Here is a 20,574-nt window from a genome sequence, read left to right as displayed (position 1 = left end):
ATTTGAAATGGCAGACATCCTGGGACAGCTCGGAAAAGCCATGGCTGGACACACCTTCTCTGGAAAGAGAAAAGTAAGTTCAGTTCAGCTGTGGGATGGGAGAGGAAGCTTTCTGCTGGCTCTTCATTTTTTTGTATGTTACATAAGCTCCCTTTCCTCTTTACTTTTACAACAGCACATAAATATTTTATGAACTATGGGCCTTTGAACTGTGTTGCTCTGACCCATTGACTGATTCTCATTTGCCTCTCTGAAATTGCATCTCAAGTGCTTTGAGAAATGCATCATCCTGGGCTGTCATATAAAACCCCACAACAGCAATTCTGTTTGTTGCCAATGCTACAAGTCAACTCCAGGGACAATAAATTTCCATTTAATGTTAATAGCGAGGTTGCTGGAGATGTTTGCATTCTGATATATTAAAAGCATAAAGTGCAAACAGCTTTTAATTCATTCTTTATATGCTTTTAGTTAGTCACCCCCACACAAAAATAAGAAAAGGAAAAAGTGAAGAACAGCTTCTCTTTCAGAGTGGAGTAATGTAAATCCTGATTTTCACCAGCAAAATAATGGCTGGGTATGCCTATGGCTCTTACTGCATATCTGGAATTATCTGTAGGTGCCAGTGATACCCAGGTTGTTCCAAGGCAATCCCAGGCCAACATCTGGTGCTTCACAAAGTGCACAAGATTTCCCAGTATTATGGAAAAACAAATATCTAATGTAAGGCATTTAACACAGCCCATGGAACTATCCCAGTCCAACACTGGTAAATAGCTCTGCATTGACTGCATTTTCTAGAATCCTCCAAACTGTTCCAGCTCTGGAAAAGTGCCTTTGTTTGGATTTTTTCTTCCCCCTCCCTTCTTCCCATCTCTCTTCATTCTCATTCCTATGGGATGAAGGATGAACCCCCATGCTTAAAAACACAGCCCACTGCAGTTCTAGGACCTAAGCTGGAAGGCTTGGTTTGACAAGCAAACACCTCCTTTTCTTCTGGGATTACCTGTATTCCCTGCACAGGGTCAGAAATTGCTGTTCCAGCTCCTTCCCAGATGGACTCAAATTAAAATGTTAGCTTCACCATGATTTAGAGCATTTCCTTGTGAACAAACCTCGTTTTTATTTCATTTGCTCTGGAAAAAGCTCTCATCAGTATTCCTTCTGAGCCTATAAATGCCCTTTGCCTCAGCCCCGTTTAGGGATTGCTGCAGTAACAGCCTCTGTGGTCACTGGGGTTCCTTACTGGGAACACAGAATGAGTTCCAAGCTCTGCCATGGGCAGGGAACCTCCCGCTGGAGCAGGCTGCTCCAAGACCATCCAAGCCCTATTATCACCTGAACGATAGGATAATATAATGCAAGAATAATAATAATGCAGCTAATACAGCTGCAGATAATCTGTTGGTAAGAAACACAATACTGCAGCCAACAAAATAAAAAGCTTTGTATATTGCCCATCCATTTGTTTTTCTTTTGCTTTTCTGGTTGAAAAGAACAATTTTTCTTTATTACTGCCTTCCCTAGGGATAAAAAAGAGAGGAAAATTCTTGTTCTCTCCTTGAATCCACAATTTCCAAGGTGTGTTACTGAGACAAGAAAATGCAACAAAACAACAATCTGACAAAGGTTAAAATTTTCAAGTGCCTGACTACTATGGAGCTCTTGATCAGCCTATATATGGAAGAGATAAATTTGAATTAAGTAGCTAAACAAATGGAATCACACGAAGCACACCTTGCCTTCTAATAAACCCCCAAAATGCACACACAGAATTTCATGCTCTCAGCAGACAGAACGATTTCTCCCAGTCACTCCCTCAGGAATGTGCTTTAAAAATTCCACTTCTCCCGCCTTAATTGCTCCTACGTCAAAATTCTTCCCAGTTGTGACCATGGCTTCAGCTGCTTTTAAAAAGCATTTGATGGCCTCTCTCTACCTGCAGGCAGTTTATTTTCTAGCAGAGAAGTGATAAAATTAAACAGTATGCCTGCACATTGCAATTTTCCCTCCTAAAGCAATCCAGCAGCTGAAGAAACAAAAATAAGACCCAGGAAGGCGCAGTGTCCGCGGCTCAGGGACTTTCCCCGTGCTCTGGTGACAATCACAGGTTACAGAATCCCATTTTCCTTCCTGGAAGAGGTTTTGCCATTGGCTCAGGCCCAGGCTGGCCTCCTGCTTGCCTGGCATTATCACCCACCTACCCCAGTTAAGGCACGGCTCCTTTCTCCCCCCATTTCCCCGAGCAGTGGATGGAGGAGGTGTGAACTCAGCAAAGGCACAGCCTGGGCACGCCTGGCTTTTCCTGTATGACACCCATAAATAGGTTAAATCCTCTCTGGCACCGAAGGGAAGCAATCTGTTCTCTCCCTGGCGTGTTCCTGCCATGCCAGCCTCCAGTTGTACCACAGACACGATCCCAACAGGCACAGAAAACAGGAACGCACAGTTCAGCTGCCTTTAGAACTCTCTGTGTTGCTGTGGGTGTATTTCTCTGCTTTGCATTGCTTCCTGTCTTCAAGCACCTACTCCTCACCTCAGTGGACTGTCTGGGTTTATTTAGATCTATTTAACTAAGCAAGTTCTTTAAGAAAACCCACACTTTTATTGCTAAGAGGTGTATCAAATTATATCCTCAAGGGAATGACATTTTGTGTTTATGAATAATTTCTGATTTAACCATGGTAAAACCGTGCCTATTAAATAAATCTTGTGAATACAGGCTTCACTGGCTCCTAAATTTAGGTGCATCTAGATAACAAACTGAAGATGCATCAGTGCAAAAATGCATAATGGAAAATCACAGAATTAGGAAATGGAATCACACAATGGTTTGGGTTGGAAGGAACCTCAGAGATGAGCTGGTTCCATTGCCCCTGGTCTGGCAGGGGCACCAGTCAGAGATGCAGGGCGAGTGACATTCCTCATCCCTGATGCCAGTGGAGCACCACTGGCCTGGCAGGATGGAAAGGGAAACGTGGAGCACCCTCCCACGCAGGTTACACTCACCCAGCACACGGGGGGACATCAAGCACACTCACTGGCTGTCTTTGGCAAAAAGAATGAAATAAATTTAAAATTTTAAAAATTAAAATTACATTTTCTGAACTGCAAGAACACTGAAATAAATCTATTTATGCTGAGTTTTGTGGGGAGACAAACTGACTGCAATTAAAGCATCGCTGTGAAAGTCCAAGTTGCTGAAAAGTCTCTTTAAAAAATGTTAATGCAGGAAAATATTTTCAGTTTGGATCAGGGTACCATAGACAGACCAAGTTTCTCTATGGCATCAGCAGCTGATAAGCCTGGAGCAGACGGCAGAGAGGAAATATTTTAATTCCATTCCTGCCTGGCCAGTGTTGCACCAGCACCAACTGTTTCAGACACTTGTGCAGAGTGGTAATATTTGCAAGTGTTTCTTCAGAAATGTGCAGGATTTAATTCCAAGTACGCAGGACTGTTTTGACACAATTTATCAACTGCTCCCAAACAGATCAGGCTTGGAGCACACTTGTTCCATTTGCTAAATTCAAAATTTCCCTTGTGCAAGCCAAGGGAATTAGGCTAGACAAGGGTGGGGGTTTTCTTTGTACACTTTTGCTGGTTTTTTTAAAGCCAGCTACTCTGGCCATGCACAGGGGTTGCCAGAAGACTGAGCTCAAGTGAGACAGCACATTTACCTTCCATAGAATGGCTGGGCAGCAGACCTGGCCCTCTCCAGTAATGCCGGATTATAAAAAGAAATTGGCAATTCATATATCCATCTCTGTATCTATATCTGTATCTACATCTTTTATGTTTTACTCTAGAGAGGAATTATTTTTCCTCCCCTCTTCATCATAATCCATGGGTTTTTGCCAAGGAAGAAACTCTTATGCACAAATAAGAGCACACATGGTTTATTCCCAAAACCAAAATCCAATTCACTGATAATGACTGACAATTTCATTTTGCTGGACATGATTCAAAAGCAAATAAAGGTCATAATTCTAATAAAAACCAGTATTACCTATAGCAGAGGAAACACCTGGAGCGTGCCTAATCATCTTGAATCTTTAAAACCTAATGCAGGCCCAGCAGTAATTTTGTAGGAAATGTCCTTGCTGTTAAGCACCATGTATCTACCCCAAAAGACCCAAAAGCTTCAACTGGTCTTTTAAGAAAATGTCTTTATATGTCAATGTCCATTAAATCATGAAATTGGTCTTTGCTCGGCAGAGAAGTAGGAATTTTAAAGAGCACAAATGTACTTGTATTTTTGAATACCAGAGCTGTAGCTATGAGTTTTCTGGCCCTGCATATGACTTACCAGCACCTGGAGCTGCAATACAGACCATTTTCTGTGATGAAATATAATCCAGCAACTTCATCCTTTGCAACTCGTGAAAGACAAAGCTTGGAGTAACCTGATAGTGGGAGATGTCCCTGCCCATGGACCTTTTAACCCAAACCATTTGATGATATGCCCATATGATTTCTTTAACTAATCCTGAAAACTGATTTGACAAATTCAAGTTGTAAAATGAAAAATTTGGAATAAATATATTTAAGCTGCAGGCTTTTTCATTCTTAAAGTACATCTGTGAGGAATTAGAAAAAGCAATTGGGTTAATTACATTTTGAGTGATTATTTTCATAGGGGTTATGAATATATGTTTAAGGTGAAATTCATACAGATTAAATTCCACAACCTGTTCAGACTGTAAATTTGCACTCATCAGACTGCTGCAGTGCCTGTTGGAGAGCTGAGATTCAAAAGGAAATTGAATTAGAGGAGTAACCTAAACTGAACAGGAGGCAATTCACTTACAATAAGCACAGGGCAGTGCTTTTGGGGTGCAATAATCAACGGCACTGAAGTTTCCTGCAGAAAAGAGGACCTGGGGCTTGCTGGGTGAGCCAGCAACCACTTGGTGCTGAGGAAAAACGCTTTGTTTTATGGGGACCGACACGAGGGCTTAGGGAAACACGCCACACTGCTCAAGTGAGGCAGTAAAGCACAGCTTTCCCAGGCCCGTCAGAGGAGAAGCAAACGCCTTTGCTTTGTGTCCAAACGCTGGGACAGGGGACAGAGCTCCAGCGTGGCTCTTGTCCCACCACGGACAGGGTGGCTCGAGCGGCCCTCGCCCTGCGCCGCACAGCGCGGGGGAGTTCTCACAGCAACGAGCCCATAAGGACGATCAGCTTGCTTTAATTGGCACGGCACAGCTGAACTGGTAAAAATAGTACAAGATCTGTTGTTCTTGTGACATTTCCTACCCATCAGCAGCGGAAAAGCCTCAAACACGCTGATAAACAGACGCTTTGCCCAGATTTTCCACTGAGGTAAATTCATGCCAGTAAAGAGTTGATGTGCTGCCTCCCAGTTACTCAACTGTGAAAGTGTTTTAGTAACTTTGGGACTGAGAAGAAGATATCAAGGCAGGACTGGTCAAGCTTTTACTGGAACATTGTGTCCTGTTCCGGATGACACTTTTCAATGAAAAATAGGCCCAGATATAAAAAGTCCAGAGGAGTACATTGAGAGCCATCAAAGGTATAGAGACCAAGATCTGTGTGGAAAGATGGAAAAAACTGGATTTACTCGGGCTGGAGAAGGGAAGAGCAGAGATGTGATAACAGACTCAGATGTACAGGAGATTTATCACCTTTTGTAGCAAAGTAAGTTCTTCAGCTGAAAATCGCCAAGAGATCAGAGGCTTAAACTGCGGGAGGAGAGATGGAAGTTAGACAGTTTAAAAGTTATATAACCCAAATTACAGCTAGGATTGCCTGGGGAAAATATGGAAATCTCTGTTGAAAGTTTTTAGGAACAAGTTATTCCCACATATTTAAACAGTATTTTTAAATGATTTCCTGAAGAAGGACAGACACAGTAATTTATTAGGATTTCCTAAAGCTTTGTTTTCTTTTATTTCCTGTGGCCGCCAAGCAAGGGATGCCAGTTTGTTGGCTGCCTCCTGCAGTGCCCAGCAGCAAGGCAGCCAGCTGAGTGGCCGGGGGGAACCGTCCCGAGGGCAGCAGGCAGCGGGTGCAGCTGGGACCCCCGGACACAGACAGGACGAGGAGCTGAGGACACCACGGGCACACAGGGAGCAGCGCTCTCCTGGAAACCCCCTGTGCCCACAGAGCCCCCAAAGCCCCCGTGACACATCCCCCTGCTCCGCCAGGGCAGGCTGGCAGCAGCACAGAACCGAATTCCTTGGAGGAAACCGGGGAAGAGCGCTTGGGTTTGAATACGGAAGGGTGAATTTAAAAGGTGAATAATCTTGCCCATATATCATATCACATCACTTATCATATCATGTCATATCTAATTAGAAATCCCTGAACTCCTTCCAAGAGCCTTAGGTTTGTTTTCGTTTCCAAACACTCCTGGGAGTAGCAGAACCTTTGCAAAGTTCCTTCTCCTCCCTGATAGTATCACCTTTTCTCTTCCAGTTTTAAAATGCAATGCTGATGGAAAGCTACATGGTACAAAATCAAACATTTATTAGATAATCTCCTTTGACAGCAGGCTTTTTAACTGTTTCAAATTAATTTCAGAACTGTGCAAGTATCACCTTTTATACCCTTTGAAGAGTATTTACAACTGTGATCAGCTATAATTAATCCAGCTTTAAAACACTGCTAAGGAAAGTATAAATATTATTTCTTAATGCATACAAAGCTTTATGCATGCCAGTAACTGATTAACAGGAACATAAATTCTGATTCTATCTGAAAGACACATCAATCTGCACTCCAGTCAAAAAATACCTGAAGAATTAGAGAACTGAAGGACAGGGTGAGACAATTCATTCGTGTGGAGAAGACTTGGATTGGCTCTTCCTCTGCTTGGTGCCGGAGACAGGATAATGAGGAAAATGAAGATAATGGATCTAAGTCTGGCAGCCAAATTGATTGGCCTTGGAAGCAGAGAGAAGACTCCAAAAGGACATCCCGGTGGGCTGCTATCCAGAAAAGCCTGGAAGTGGTCTGGGAGGCTGCAAATGTTTAAAACTAATTCTGGAATGACCTGAAAGGCTTGAGTGTTTTCTGGGGATAGTGTGGAAAAGGTCAGGGAGGTGTCCTGCAGGACGGGAGGGGAGGGGTGCACAGAGCACCAGTATTACTACGGAGAGAATAATTTCCTGTGGTTTTCCCCTCGAAGGATGGGAGGTTGCAGAAGGAACTGGCAACCAGGTCAGGTTAATAAATACTCTCATTTTCTAAAACACACACCTACATTACCAGAGAAACACAAACCAGGCAACAGCCTGCTCCGGGTTAACTGGGGAGGAAAGGGATCGCTCCCCCTGGGGAGGAGAGGGATCGTTCCCCTGGGGAGGAAAGGGATCGTTCCCCTGCGGAGGAAAGGGATCGCTCCCCTGGGGAGGAAAGGGATCGTTCCCCTGCGGAGGAAAGGGATCGCTCCCCTGGGGAGGAAAGGGATCGTTCCCCTGCGGAGGAAAGGGATCGCTCCCTCTGGAGAGGAAAGGGATCGCTCCCCTGGGGAGGAGAGGGATCGTTCCCCTGCGGAGGAAAGGGATCGTTCCCCTGGGGAGGAAAGGGATCGCTCCCCATGGGGAGGAAAGGGATCGTTCCCCTGCGGAGGAAAGGGATCGTTCCCCTGGGGAGGAAAGGGATCGTTCCCCTGGGGAGGAAAGGGATCGCTCCCCATGGGGAGGAAAGGGATCGTTCCCCTGCGGAGGAAAGGGATCGTTCCCCTGGGGAGGAAAGGGATCGTTCCCCTGGGGAGGAAAGGGATCGCTCCCTCTGGAGAGGAAAGGGATCGTTCCCCTGGGGAGGAAAGGGATCGTTCCCCTGGGGAGGAAAGGGATCGCTCCCTCTGGAGAGGAAAGGGATCGTTCCCCTGCGGAGGAAAGGGATCGCTCCCCCTGGGGAGGAAAGGGATCGCTCCCCCTGGGGAGGAAAGGGATCATTCCCCTGCGGAGGAAAGGGATCGTTCCCCTGCGGAGGAAAGGGATCGCTCCCCTGGGGAGGAAAGGGATCGCTCCCCTGGGGAGGAAAGGGATCGTTCCCCTGGGGAGGAAAGGGATCGTTCCCCTGGGGAGGAAAGGGATCGCTCCCCCTGCGGAGGAAAGGGATCGCTCCCCACGTTCCCCTTGGGCGATGAGCACCCTCGCCCCACAGGAAGGGCTGCCAAACACACCTGGGTGAGCGATCACAAGGGCAGGAAGCAAAATCTTGGCTGCTTGAGTTGTTCCTTCTGCTTCTGACCCCAAATACATTTATTATGCAAATCAATAATTTATTAAGGAGCAGGAATGTCCCCCAAGTACCCCAAAACCCAACTATGACCTGAAATCATTTAATACAGAAAGACTCCACTCTGTTTTTTTTTCTTTGAAGATATCTCAGGCTGTATCTTGTTTATAAAGAAAAGCAAAGCAGAGGAGCTCACCAATTTCATTTTGCATTACTGTGACTCACCATGGTTAGGGGTAACAAAATTAATGTTTTGTTACCAAAGCGGGCAGGTGTGACTCAGATACATGGAGGATGCAGGCTGAACAGTAAGAATCATCTTGACGTTCCAGGTTTTCAGATTCAAAAGGATTTGCCAGGAAAAGCCACGCACACACACACACGTATATATAAAATCCCACTAAATGAGTTTCCTGGTAAAGACAAGGCATTGTAGGAGGTAACAGCTGAAATTCAGGCTATTAAACCCCAGTGCACTTCCAGATCACATTTAGTAGGAAACATGAAAACTGAAGCTGGTAAGAATGGAGAGGGCCATAAACCAAGCAGCAAAAACTTCATTTTTTGCCTAGAGTACTCCTACAGGAGGAGAAACACCACAGAGGTAAGTTGTTACCCTCCACCAAGAATTTTTTTGTGACAAGTCAAAACCATAAAATAATTTAAGAGTCAAGAATTAAACAGACTGCAAATCAGAATTAACGTGGAACAATGGTAGTCAAGTATGTACAACAGTAAAAAAAAATCTGCTCTTAAGAAAAGCAGCAAACAGACTGAAATAGCTTCCTCTGAAGGCTCTTGAAAATGGGACCATGGAACAATTAAGGAAGGAGCTGCCACTAGGCTGAGGTCATTAACAAGCCCCTAATTACATCAGCCAGCCCTATAGAAGAAAAAAAAAAAATTAAATATTAAAAAGTTCACAAAGGATTTTTCTTTACTAAAATTGACAACAAGATGAAGTTTGGGAACTCCCTAACAGTCAAGATTCCAATTTCCTGAACACTTGGCAATATATTTTTATTTCCACGAGGAAACAAACAATAAAGAAGAGTTTCAGAAGTCAGGGTGTCCCTGCTGTGTGATAGAAGCTGGCAGGAGCCCTCGTTCAGTAACCTCCAGAGGTCCCCAGTTTTCTGTGACTTTATCAACTCTGATCTGTGACAACGAAAACCGAGTATACAGAATGTGGTGGTAAATAGTGTTTAACAAAGTTTATTACATTCAGAGAGGTACAGTTTGTGAGGCAACAGAGGATTTATTAGAGTATATTTAGTCTAAAGATACTACATTGCTTCTCCCTATCCTGAGACTAATTTTCTCCTCTCCCTTCAGCTTCCCATTTTCCTCAAATTATACTGTTTCTTCAAATTTGTAATTTTCTGCCTCTTCAAAACAGAAGGGAACTCATTTCTCGTGAGAGGTTATTATCACAGAGATCGCCTCTACAGCAGTACCTTTGGTACCCACTTGTGTTCTATAAATGCTAAGAAAAATTACATAATGTTATCTCATAATGGGGGAAAATTCTCTTCCAGGGAAGGAATGCTTTAAAATGCATCAATGGAGATAAAAGTAGACTGAATCAAAAAAATGGACATAAGAGATTTGGCTAGAAAACAGCTAATATTCTGATAAGAGGATGCACTGGAATTAAAATGTAGTCCAAAAAGCTGAATTAATATTTCAATTAAAAAAGAAAAAAAATAGTGAAATTAAAAGCCAAAGTAATTTAGTTTGAATCCTCATTTACAATCAGAGTGCCATGACAGGGAGAAGGCTGCCATGGCACAACATCCTCATTAACCACGTGTTCAAGTGTAAGAAAAATAAGGAATAGGTCTGGTTTCTATACATGAATTTTCTGCCCCAAGGTTGAAAATAAAGGCTCTGGGCCACAACATACTTATGATGTTAATAACGTCTACTTCAATGCTTATTATCTAATATCTGCAGAGATGCATTTGAGAAGATAATTTTGTGTTTGAAGCAGATTAAAATGTACTTAATTATCCCAGATTTGTTTTCCAACTCCAGCAACATCCTGTCCCTCCAACCTGGAGTTTGATAATACGTTGATAAGAGTCTGAATTAATAAGTAGGTGATAGCTGACAGCACTAATTAACGTATTACAACTGCAGTTGAACTAGAACGATGGAACATATTTAACTGCTTTCTTATTGTAAGCCAGCACGTACAATGAAGTTCCCCATTTAAAATTCTGCAATTTCATCACAGACCACAGAGCTATTTTAGCCCAACCTCAGTGGTTCAAACACCTTTAGTATTAATGCTTCCCATTTGTTACCCATTAGGGGTGTCTCGGGTTTTTCTGAACTCTCGCTCTGGCATTCCAGCCTCCCAATTTACACACACAGAAGCTGAGGTCAGCAGCCAGCTCTGCTGGCTTTGAAGGGAGAAAACAAATCAATTGGGCAGCTTAGACAAATTGCTCACTGATACAGAGAAAGCTAACACACCCTACACAGGATCACCCACACAGGTACCACCTCCTCTGCCTTGTGCTGTTTATACTAATTGAAAACCAGCTGCTGAAATCACCTCCCTCATTCTGGAACACACACTCTGGAACGGAGCAAACTCAGCACAGAACATCTGACTGTGAGCAAGTACAAAACCAAGCAAAAAATACGGGGGGGACAGGAAATCTCAAAGATTGACTTAAAACCCAAAGTGCACTAGAAATTCAAACCCTGAACTAAGATACACACAATTATGAAGACAAACCCCTGGGTGTGGCATTATCACCCACACAAGTGTCACAGAGACACAAAGAATGTGCACAGATTTTTCCCTACTTCTGACCTTCAGCTTACTAATCTGGAAAATGTTTCTGTGAAACATAAAGTGTTTTAGTGAAAACACTAATTTAATTTGTCGCATTTAATTTGGTCTAATCCTTTGACAAGAAAACAGACCCCATCTGTTCATTTCCAGTTTTATTTTCAGACACCCATCTCAGGTGCCCATTTTGATTCCTTTAAAGGGTCTCCTGGAGGAAGGGTAACAGTGAAAAGGGAGAACTGAACAGGAGCCCACTGCCACCACTCACTCGATTTCTTGTCACAGGCAGCTCTTTGTGTCATCAGTTACAAAGCACATATCAGGAGCAATGCTAGAAGAACTAAATTCCTGAATTATTTTAAACTTCACTTTTCCATGGAATATAATTTCTCTCTTCCAGTTGAAACACACAACAAAACCGAACCACAGGATAAAAGCCTATAACAAACTCTTTGGAGTAGTGATAATTTACAATCACATATTTTCGAAATTTATTTCCAACTATATTTCTTTAGCTTACTGTACTTTGTATAAATCAGAAAATGAAAAACCAAAATCAATTTCCACAGATGTCAGGCAGTGATGTTTGTTCCATACAACAGACTTTGACCATCAAACAATATTCTTGGAGGCTGCCAGAAAGGGATGCAAGAAGAAGTTATCACAACCTGTCCTACACTTTGCCACTTCCTGCGTGTGCTACTTTTTATCTGGATTATTTGCACGCAGCTTCCTTTCCAGCCCTGTTCTCCACATGCTGCTCTGTGCTGTCAATTAATAATTACAGTGATATGGACAGGCCTCCTGTAGTTTAATACCCCAGAGCAGCTCAGTACCTGGATCTAATCTTCTGTAGAACAGAGGAGAGCAAACAGAGGAAGAAGAAAATAAAGAAAAGGAAGTCCTTGTATTTAATTATTTACTTGTTCTCTGTGTGTGCCTCATATATGTGTATGTATGGACAATGTCATCCTAATTGAAAGACATAAGAACATGGAAAAAGATACCTCAACACCTTTGGCAGCCATCCCACAAACGGTCCTGAAAGAAGTCAGCAGAAATAAACAATGACATACTCCAAGAGTTATGAGGCCTAGGGGGAAAAATCTTGAAAATTTCCAGAGAAAACGAGGATGCAGAAAATGGGAATTTCTAGGAGCACACTGAAATTAAACTTTCACACAGTATTTTGTCTCAGAGTGAACGCTGGAATAGTTTCTGGCATTTCGTAGTGTTTTATTCACACCATCCCTCAGAAGGCCCTCTGTATTAATCTGTACTCAAATGAGGCACAGATGAACCCGAGCTGGTACAGGCACCACCAGCTCAGCCTTTTCCCCAGCAGACTCAGCTACGATGTCATTCCTGACATGTCGTTCCTAATGACTGCCGGTGCAGAGGCCCAGCATTCCTCAAAGCCAGCTGTTCCAGGGGTGCACAATCTTTACACTGCAGGTTCTCCCCCTGATCCACCTGGAGGTGTCCCTGCTCAGAAAGCCCCTCATTTCTTGTACCACCCATCCTGACAGCACGCACGATGCCCTTTCTCTGCATAGCTCTTAAAATAATGGAGACCTACCACGTCCCTTCCCATTTTTCTCTTCTTTAGACTAAACAGCTCCGTTTCTTCTGATCCTTCCCCCCAAGTTATCTCTGAGATATCAATCCCTCCTCTGGACACTCTCCAATGAAACACACGTTGCTCTTGGAGAATGATGCCCAAGTCTGGGCAAAGTGCTCCAGCCATGGAGAAGAAGGGCTCTTCAGACACCCACCAGGCCCACACTCTCACAAACTCATGCGATGTTCACCTTTTTTGTAGCAACATGACATTTTGACCAGTGCATGAAATTCCAGCTACTTTTCTAAAGGAATACTGTCTAAGGAGTTGATCACCATCCTCAGCTTGTTAAATCTCTTCCTGCTTCAGGAATTCAGCAGAGTATCTTCTATCTATCACTGCTGGCTTTAATTCTGCTTTTTTCAGATTATGTATCTAATTTGTCAAGATTATTTTCAGTATCACTACAGTCCCTTAATGCTGGCAGGCCCTCCTACCTTACAAGCACATTTAATCAGAATGTTTTATTTCATCCTCTCAGTTCTTAATGGAAACACTGATCAGAATGAAACTCGGGACCGCTGACTGCCAAGTCCTTTACTCCAGGGCAGATAAAGTATCAGCTCACCTCTTGGTACTGCTCAAGGCTGCTACTCTGCAGCCCTCGCTGTATTTTGTTAACTACAGGGCAGGGAGTAGATCTAATGGAGTGCTATATATGCTTCCCAGGGCCCCGTCAAGGCTGCAGGGCCCTGGGCTGAGCAGGAACCCGCACCCCAGGGCACGGCAATCCCTGTCTGCTGCAAGTCAGCTACACTGCTTTCAGCTCCAAGTGCTCAGCCCACTCCTGTTTGCCAAAATCAGTCTTAGCTTGCTCAAACATTGTCATTCATAATGCTGAACTAGGTGTCACTACACAGGGATGCCCAGAGCCATATGCCTAACACATATAGCTATATATATGTGTTTATAAATGTGTGACATTTCTGAGTTAGATAAGAGATATAATTACTTATATTACAATAACACTCAGATTATGCTTACTGGTTATACAATCTATTTCTATCTGCTTTGGATGAGCAAATTCTCAATATTCCATTTAATCCTCGGGGAAAAAAAAGGATTTATTTCCCCAGACTTTCAGCATTTCCCATCTCTGCATTCCATCCACAGTGCAAAGCTCATTCCTGGGATTAGTTCAGGGCTTCCATGACTCAGAAAATGAGTTCATACTCTCACTGATCTGTAAACCCAGCAGTGCATCACAAAGAGACATCCCTGCTCCTGACCAGATGAGGAACCTTCCTGTGGCCCAGATGGATTCCAGTGCACAACGTGGTCCCCAGGCCACAAGTCTGATGGTCAGCAGAAAACTGGGACCTAGAGGGGGAAGCAGCTATCTAAATAATGCCACAAGCATTGACAGCATATCATTCTTATTGGTCAGTATTAACTGTCAGATCCCTTTGCCAAATTAAGCATTGCCCCAGCAGATACCACTGGGGCAGCTACCCCACCACACGTCCATCCAAGCTTACAGGCTTCCAGCCAGGTACCCCATTCTGCTCAAATTGTTTCGTTTTTGAGGCACGCCCGCTACTTTCAAGAAGAAAACAACCACAAAAAATACTGTATCACACAAAACAATTCATCTGGAGACAACTGATGGCACTCACACTCAAGCCCAGTGAGGACCGAAGGTTTAGTGGGGCTGTGGGACACGGGAGAGGCCGGCAGTGTCCCAGAGCTGCCCAAGGCAGAGCACACCCTGTCACCCAGGTCCCTGCTGCCATCCCAGCTGTGCAGCTGCTCCCCACAGCTGCTCCCTCACCTCCCAGCACGGCCCCAGCCCATCACACTGGCCCCAGCTCATCACACTGGCCCCAGCCCATCACACTGGCCCCAGCCCATCACACTGGCCCCAGCCCATCACACTGGCCCTCAGCCCACTGGCTCACGCCTTTCTTCTCCATTCCTGATGCTCAGCTCAGCTGCAACCCCCCACACACACCCAGAAATAAAGCCAAAATAAAAAGTTGTGGAAGCCAGCCCTACTAGTGGCCTAAAAGAACAGTTTAGGATGGAGTGAATGGGGAAAGTGACACTACTGTGGGAAAGCAAGGAATGAAAGCAGCCAAATGCTCACACACAGGGTGTGAAAAAGCAGACAGGGACTCAGAAATGGTCAGGATGACAAGGTCACCAGCTGCCACACTGTGGTACAGCACAGGGGAAAAACTAATTCCGCCTCTCCCTTCTAGCATGTCACCTCCAGCCTCCTTCCCCATGCTAGTTCACACACAGGACAGCCACCAAAAGAGGAGTCTCTCTACTAACACAGACCATGGAGACCTGTGAGGAACTTGGGCTGTTCAAAGTCTGCTCCAAAATTTGATTTCCACTTGGAAACCTGAGTCAGTGCTCCCTCACAACTCTGATTTACATAATCCCTCTGGATCTGACTCACCCAACAGGTAACGTTTGGAACGTGTTCTAGTTCAAGGTGTCCATGCCTGGCAGGGGGCTGGGCCGGGTTACCCTCTAAAGGTCCCTTCCAAGCTAAACTCTTCTTTGGTACTATACTAAGTGCTGGATGTGTATTGGGAGACATGGAGCATCCAGGTGATCCTTCAGAGGATGAGCAGGTCTTAGCCTGGAACTAACACATTTAAGAACTCAAGAAATAACAGCACTTGTCCTGAAGTGTCCAAATCCTGGCACTTTAATTAAGACACCTCTTCTGAGAAGGCGTTGAAAGCAGTCATCAAAGCCTTTATCTTCAGCAAGAATGGAAACAGTATTCTAATTCTCTGAACCTGCCTAAGTACTCTACTCAGCATATTAACCCCTCGCCAATCCCTCCCTGATTTCTCACTCATGACAAATAGCTCTCTTTCTACAGCTCCTTTTTCCCTAAAGTACAACAACATTAAAAAAGTGCTCTAAGGGCTTTAGACCAGCAGACTAAGAAAATAAAGATGAAGGATAAGCAAATTTCTTTTTTCCTATGAAAGTTTCCAAAACCAAAGCAGGCCGACTTGCAGAACATTTCTGCCTGGCAAGCCGATGAGAAGAGCAGGGCTCCTCAGAACATGCCTACCTTTTACTGTGTTTAAAGAACGATCCAAATAGTTAAACTGAGCTACAGTTATTCTTAACTTGCATTTTTTCATGTTTAGACAACCTCTGCAGCCTCCAGCAGCCAGAGCAGCACCCTGGTTCCACTGGAACCCGCTGATCCCGTAGCTGCAGCTGCTGCATGAGTCATTCCTGTGCATGACATTCCCTTTGTGCAGCTCCCTTCCCGAGCCCTCATCCTCACAGAGCTGCTGGCTGCGTGCTGCTGGCGGGCTCCTGGCCGCGGCCGCTGCGGGCCCTTACAGACAACCACGGCGCACTCAGCGCTGGCCTGGCACACGTTCCCCTGAAAGCTGCTGCCTGAGCTGCCACAGGGCAACTCCGCTCCTGGGAATCAGCCAGAGGTGTCTCCAAATAACTTCTGAGACATACTGTGCACAAAGAAGTGAAAATAAAACCAAAACAGAGACCTGTGTGGAATTCTTGCTCTAGATAAGGTGTCAGCTCTCCATGCACATCACCCTGGTCCAGCAAGTCTGGGAAAAAGACCGAGACTGGGAATTATCTCCAGCTCTACCATATGGAGATGTAAGACACCAGATCAGTTGCTTGTTTTATTTAACATGTGTTTCTTTTACCAGCAGTATTAACATGGCCTTGTTCCTGTTTATACTTGGGGAAAGGAGAAAATAAACTTTTTTCCTCTCATTTTGTTTTGCTCTTTTAGGAGTTCCCTGTTCCTGTCAAAGGGAGTTAAACTAAACAGAAACAAGGCAGTTTTGTTCCAGAGTAAATGTGTCCACACTTGGAGCTATTTGGAAATTGTCCCTGCAGTTCAAATGCATAAACTCAAATGCATAAACCCCTTAATCCTCATTAACCTTCTGATGTAAGAAGGCCCTGAGGTTGGGTAATTATTTTGTTAACAGACCACAGTATAACACAACTTTAAGACAAAGCACATGACACCCACCCAGGGCTTTTACCAGTTAGGTGAGGCACCTATTTGAGTGGCTTAGCAGTAAAGTTTGTAATTGTCTGCGAAGTGACAAGAGTGATGCCGCAGTCGTGAGGGTGCTGAGAGAGCCTGAATTCCCTGTGCCCATCCACACGTGACACACTGGGAAACCACCTCATAAATTCAGGATAACCCTTGGAGAGAACTCACATCGAAACAACGGCAGTGAGACCTGTGACCCGACTGCCGTGAACCCTGAGGAGAAAACGCAGGGCTGGCATTTCCCTGAGGTGACGCCTCCTCTGAGTCCCCTGGGAATCCCAGCACAGCGGCAATAGCGGCGGCACTCGACAGGCAGCAGCCTGGCAGCGCTGCTGAACGCACAGCGTGCTCCGGCAGCGCCGGGCAGCCGCGGTGCTCACCCCTGCTGCCTCCCCGGCGACAGCTCCATTTCGCTATTTCAAACTCCCACAGCTCCGCTCCGCTCAAGGGTTTCAAGGGAACCACAGAGGCACAGGATAACCCGGACACGAACCTGCCAGGTTCACCGTGCTCTTTCCAACACGCACAGCGTTTAGGCTGGAGGAGTGAATGATGAAGTAGCAGCAAACTTACTTTCCCGTGATCAGTTGGCTTCTGGACGGTGTACACATGGGCTGGACATAGTAGTTCTCCAGCTTGACGCCTTCGGCAGCCAGCCTGTCCAGCGTGGGCGTCCGGATCTCAGAGCCGTGGTACCCCACGTCCCTGAAGCCCTGATCGTCGGCCAGGATGAAGATGATGTGCGGCTGCGAGCGGGGCGCGCCGGCCGCGGGCTCCTGTCCCAGCAGGTTCTCCGGCGGCTCCCCGGCCCCTCCCCGGCGGCTGCCCCAGGCCAGGTAGCCGCAGGTGAGGAGGCTGAGCAGGGACAGCCCGGCCAGCGCCGCCGCCACCATCCTCCCCGGGCTGGGGCGGCGCGGCCGGCGGCGCCCACCGCGGGCCATCCACCGCGGCGGGAGGGCGGAAAAACAGCACCGAGAAGGAAACAAACCAAGGAAACCCCAACAAAACCCCCACAAAACCCCAACAAAACCAGGCGGCCTCGGGACGGGCAGCGCCCGTCAGAACTCCCGCCGGGCGAGGGACATCGCAGTCACTCCAACTTGGGCAACTTCAGCCGCTGGAGCCGGTGCCGGAGCCGGGCGGGTGGGCAGGGCCCCGCCGGGGGTCACAGCACCCTCGGCCCGCCCCCGGCCCCGCGCCGGGGCGCCGCTGCCAGCCCGTCCCGGGGCCGCTGCCCATGGCGGGGCGAGCCGGGGCGCCCCGGGCCGGGCCGGGCCGCCCCCCGCCCGCCCCCGCCCGCCCCCGCCGGGCCGCGCCGCTCCCGCCCCGCTCCCTCCGCCCGCCCTCGCCACCGCCCCCGGTGGCCGCCGGTGTCGGACCCGCCGGAGGACAGGGGCAGCCCGGCCCCGGCAGCGCCCGCAGCCCCGCTCCTCCCCGGCGGCCCCGTCCGCAACTTTTCTTCCTCTCCCTCTCCTCCCTCTGCCCGCACCTCCTCCCCTCCCTCGCCCGCCCCTCTCACCCCAGAGGAGAAGCCCCCACCCCGCTCGGCCCCAGCCTCCCCCCACAGCCAGGGGGTCTGACACGTCCCCCCCGTTCCGCCCCTCGAAATATTGATTGTTTTAAGTGTTTCTGACTTGGCCGCAAACATCTGGAAGGTATGAACGTACCGGATTTGTTTCCAGCCACAAAACAGCCCCAAATCCCAAACCCTCCAATTCTGGCGAGGCTGTGGCAAACGCCAGGAATGCGCCTTTGCAGAATACAATCATTTTGAAGAATTTGGGTTAAAGTACGAATGTGCTGCAGTTGCAAAATACAACTTCACCCCGTCCTGGAAGATACTGAGTCAAGTAGAAACTGATTCTCACACACGATTCGGCTGAAGTGAATCTGCAGGTCTGACCTGTCTAACGTGAGTCAGCACCAACAACTTTTAGTCAAACCAGGTTTTATAAGGCATTAACTCTCAAACAGGCGCTTGGACCTTTAGTTCCTGCACCTCTGAGCTAAGCTCCAGCTGGTCCCTGACAAGGGACTTTCTACTTCCTCTGGGATCCCTCCCAGATTAAAAATAAAGTAGTGCTGTCTTGAGAGAACTTTAATTTGCGTTGAATCTAACTGATTTGGTTCACATCAGGCTGTACAAAAGTGTCCCCGCTCCAAAATTCCCATTGAAAAAGATCTATTCAGAAAGAACAAAGTGTTGTGCTGAATGTTTCAATGCTACAGCAGGAAAACATGGAAGTAAAAGCAGATTTAGGGATTTCAGTGTGCAACATAAGGGCTTGTCCGCACTGAAAAGTGATACACTAAAGTAACAACTGCACTGTAAAACCTGCAGAGTTTAACTTCTGAGGTAGATCATCTTCTGGAATCACAGCACATTAACAGAAGATCTTAAAAATTTTTAAAAGATCCAAAATTTTAAATGTAAGAAATTGTGACAGTTTCATCTACCATCTCTGCCCATAGCAGTCAGACTGCAATTAGAGGTTCCTTCCAACACAAACCATTCTACAATTCCTTGAAGTAACATTCTCCTTAAAAGAATTTTCTATTCCAATTTTTTACTCCTGCTTTTTGCCCACATTTACAAGACCAAAGGAATGTATGTAGACACCTAAATCCATAACTGGTCAAGTGCAAATTGGATTAGTGGTGCCATTTTGCCTTTAACACAAACAAAATATGATCTCCTTTTAATATAAGCTGTAGTAGCACCATGGACCCAGGCAAACATCAGAGTCTCATGATAAGTATCTGATCAAATGAACTTTTTTTTTTCTATTAGTAAAGTAGGGAAAAAATGTATTGTTAAGAAGATGCCATGGAATACAGCTCTTAGAGGACAGGAGGGAAACAGAGCCTGTGACTTTGCAGTGCCCATTAACCGTACCAAACCCTGTTAGTCCCCACCCAGCTGCAAATGAAAATATCCAGGGGCAATCTCTGCCAGACATCTACAAACGTGACCTTCTCTCTTTATGGGCCTGACAAAACTTCCCCCTTTCTTTTTCCACTTTTGCAAAAACAAAAGTAGGCTTATGTCAGCAAAACACTCAGCTGACCTTCAAGCAGAGAGGCCTTAGAAGATAATGTGCTATTAATATTCTACTTAAGAAAATATTTGTAGATGCTCAGGAACTGTAGCCAAGGTTTATGCAGCCCATTCAGGATGCTCAGTGAAAGGAACAGAAGAGTTGTGAAAGCTGGAGGAAGTGTTTTTTCCCTGAGGTGAAACAAATCCTGAACATCCATACGTATTTAAACTTGAGTGCAGTGAATACATTAATTCAAACACACACTAGTTAAAACTGAATTTAGCACACCATTAGGAAGGGGTATATTTTTGGTCCTTGCTATGCAGCCTGTGTGTGTATTGAGCCCATAAAATGAAATGTGTGCAGAGAGGATGGCTGCAGGTGGAGGCTCTGATGGAAATCTGCAGTTCCCTGCAGCACGGGTGGGGCTCTCAGAGGTGCCCTGTGCCGGGGATTTGCTCTTCCCGAGCCACACGTGTGACACACAAACACAGCCCACCAAGAACACATGTTCCATTTCCTTTCCCTGCCCTGGCAGCCCCTTCGTGCCAGCTGCCTGGCAAAGGTGGCACTGCTGTGGCACAGGAGACTGGGCAGAGCTCCAGCATGAAGGATGAACACGCCAGCCCTCAGTCCCTGTGCCAGCACCCTTCCTGAGAGAGCTTCACTCCAAGTCACAGAGAAATGGGAATAATAATGGTAAGTGAGGTCTCGGGAAGACACTTCAGAGAAAAAAAATAGATTCAAGTGCTAACACTCCTATGGTAACACCATAACTGTTTTTCTAACCCTTGGGTCAGCCTTGAAAAGGTAATTCTTCCTAGCTGGAGACCGACTGCGTGTTTCTCTCACTTGTGACTCCTAGCTGTCAGTAACA

The 20,574-nt window shown here is 46.1% G+C and overlaps 1 protein-coding gene across 1 annotated transcript in view; it reads right to left on the bottom strand.

Moving 5' to 3' along the window:
• Positions 1-17,933, bottom strand: part of ARSJ (arylsulfatase family member J) — a 35,014-nt gene extending 17,081 nt beyond the window's left edge. Inside the window, exon 1 of the mRNA XM_063415479.1 lies at positions 17,230-17,933. Within this exon, the coding sequence (XP_063271549.1) occupies positions 17,230-17,597 (368 nt within the window). The 5' untranslated portion in view covers positions 17,598-17,933. The remainder of the gene's footprint in view (positions 1-17,229) is intronic.
• Positions 17,934-20,574: the final 2,641 nt, after the last annotated feature.

Source organism: Prinia subflava, chromosome 18, assembly GCF_021018805.1.
Source record: "Prinia subflava isolate CZ2003 ecotype Zambia chromosome 18, Cam_Psub_1.2, whole genome shotgun sequence".
NCBI classification, from domain to species: Eukaryota; Metazoa; Chordata; class Aves; order Passeriformes; family Cisticolidae; genus Prinia; species Prinia subflava.
The sequence above is the reverse complement of the archived record's forward strand: the minus strand, read 5'-3'. Positions and strand labels throughout refer to the sequence as shown.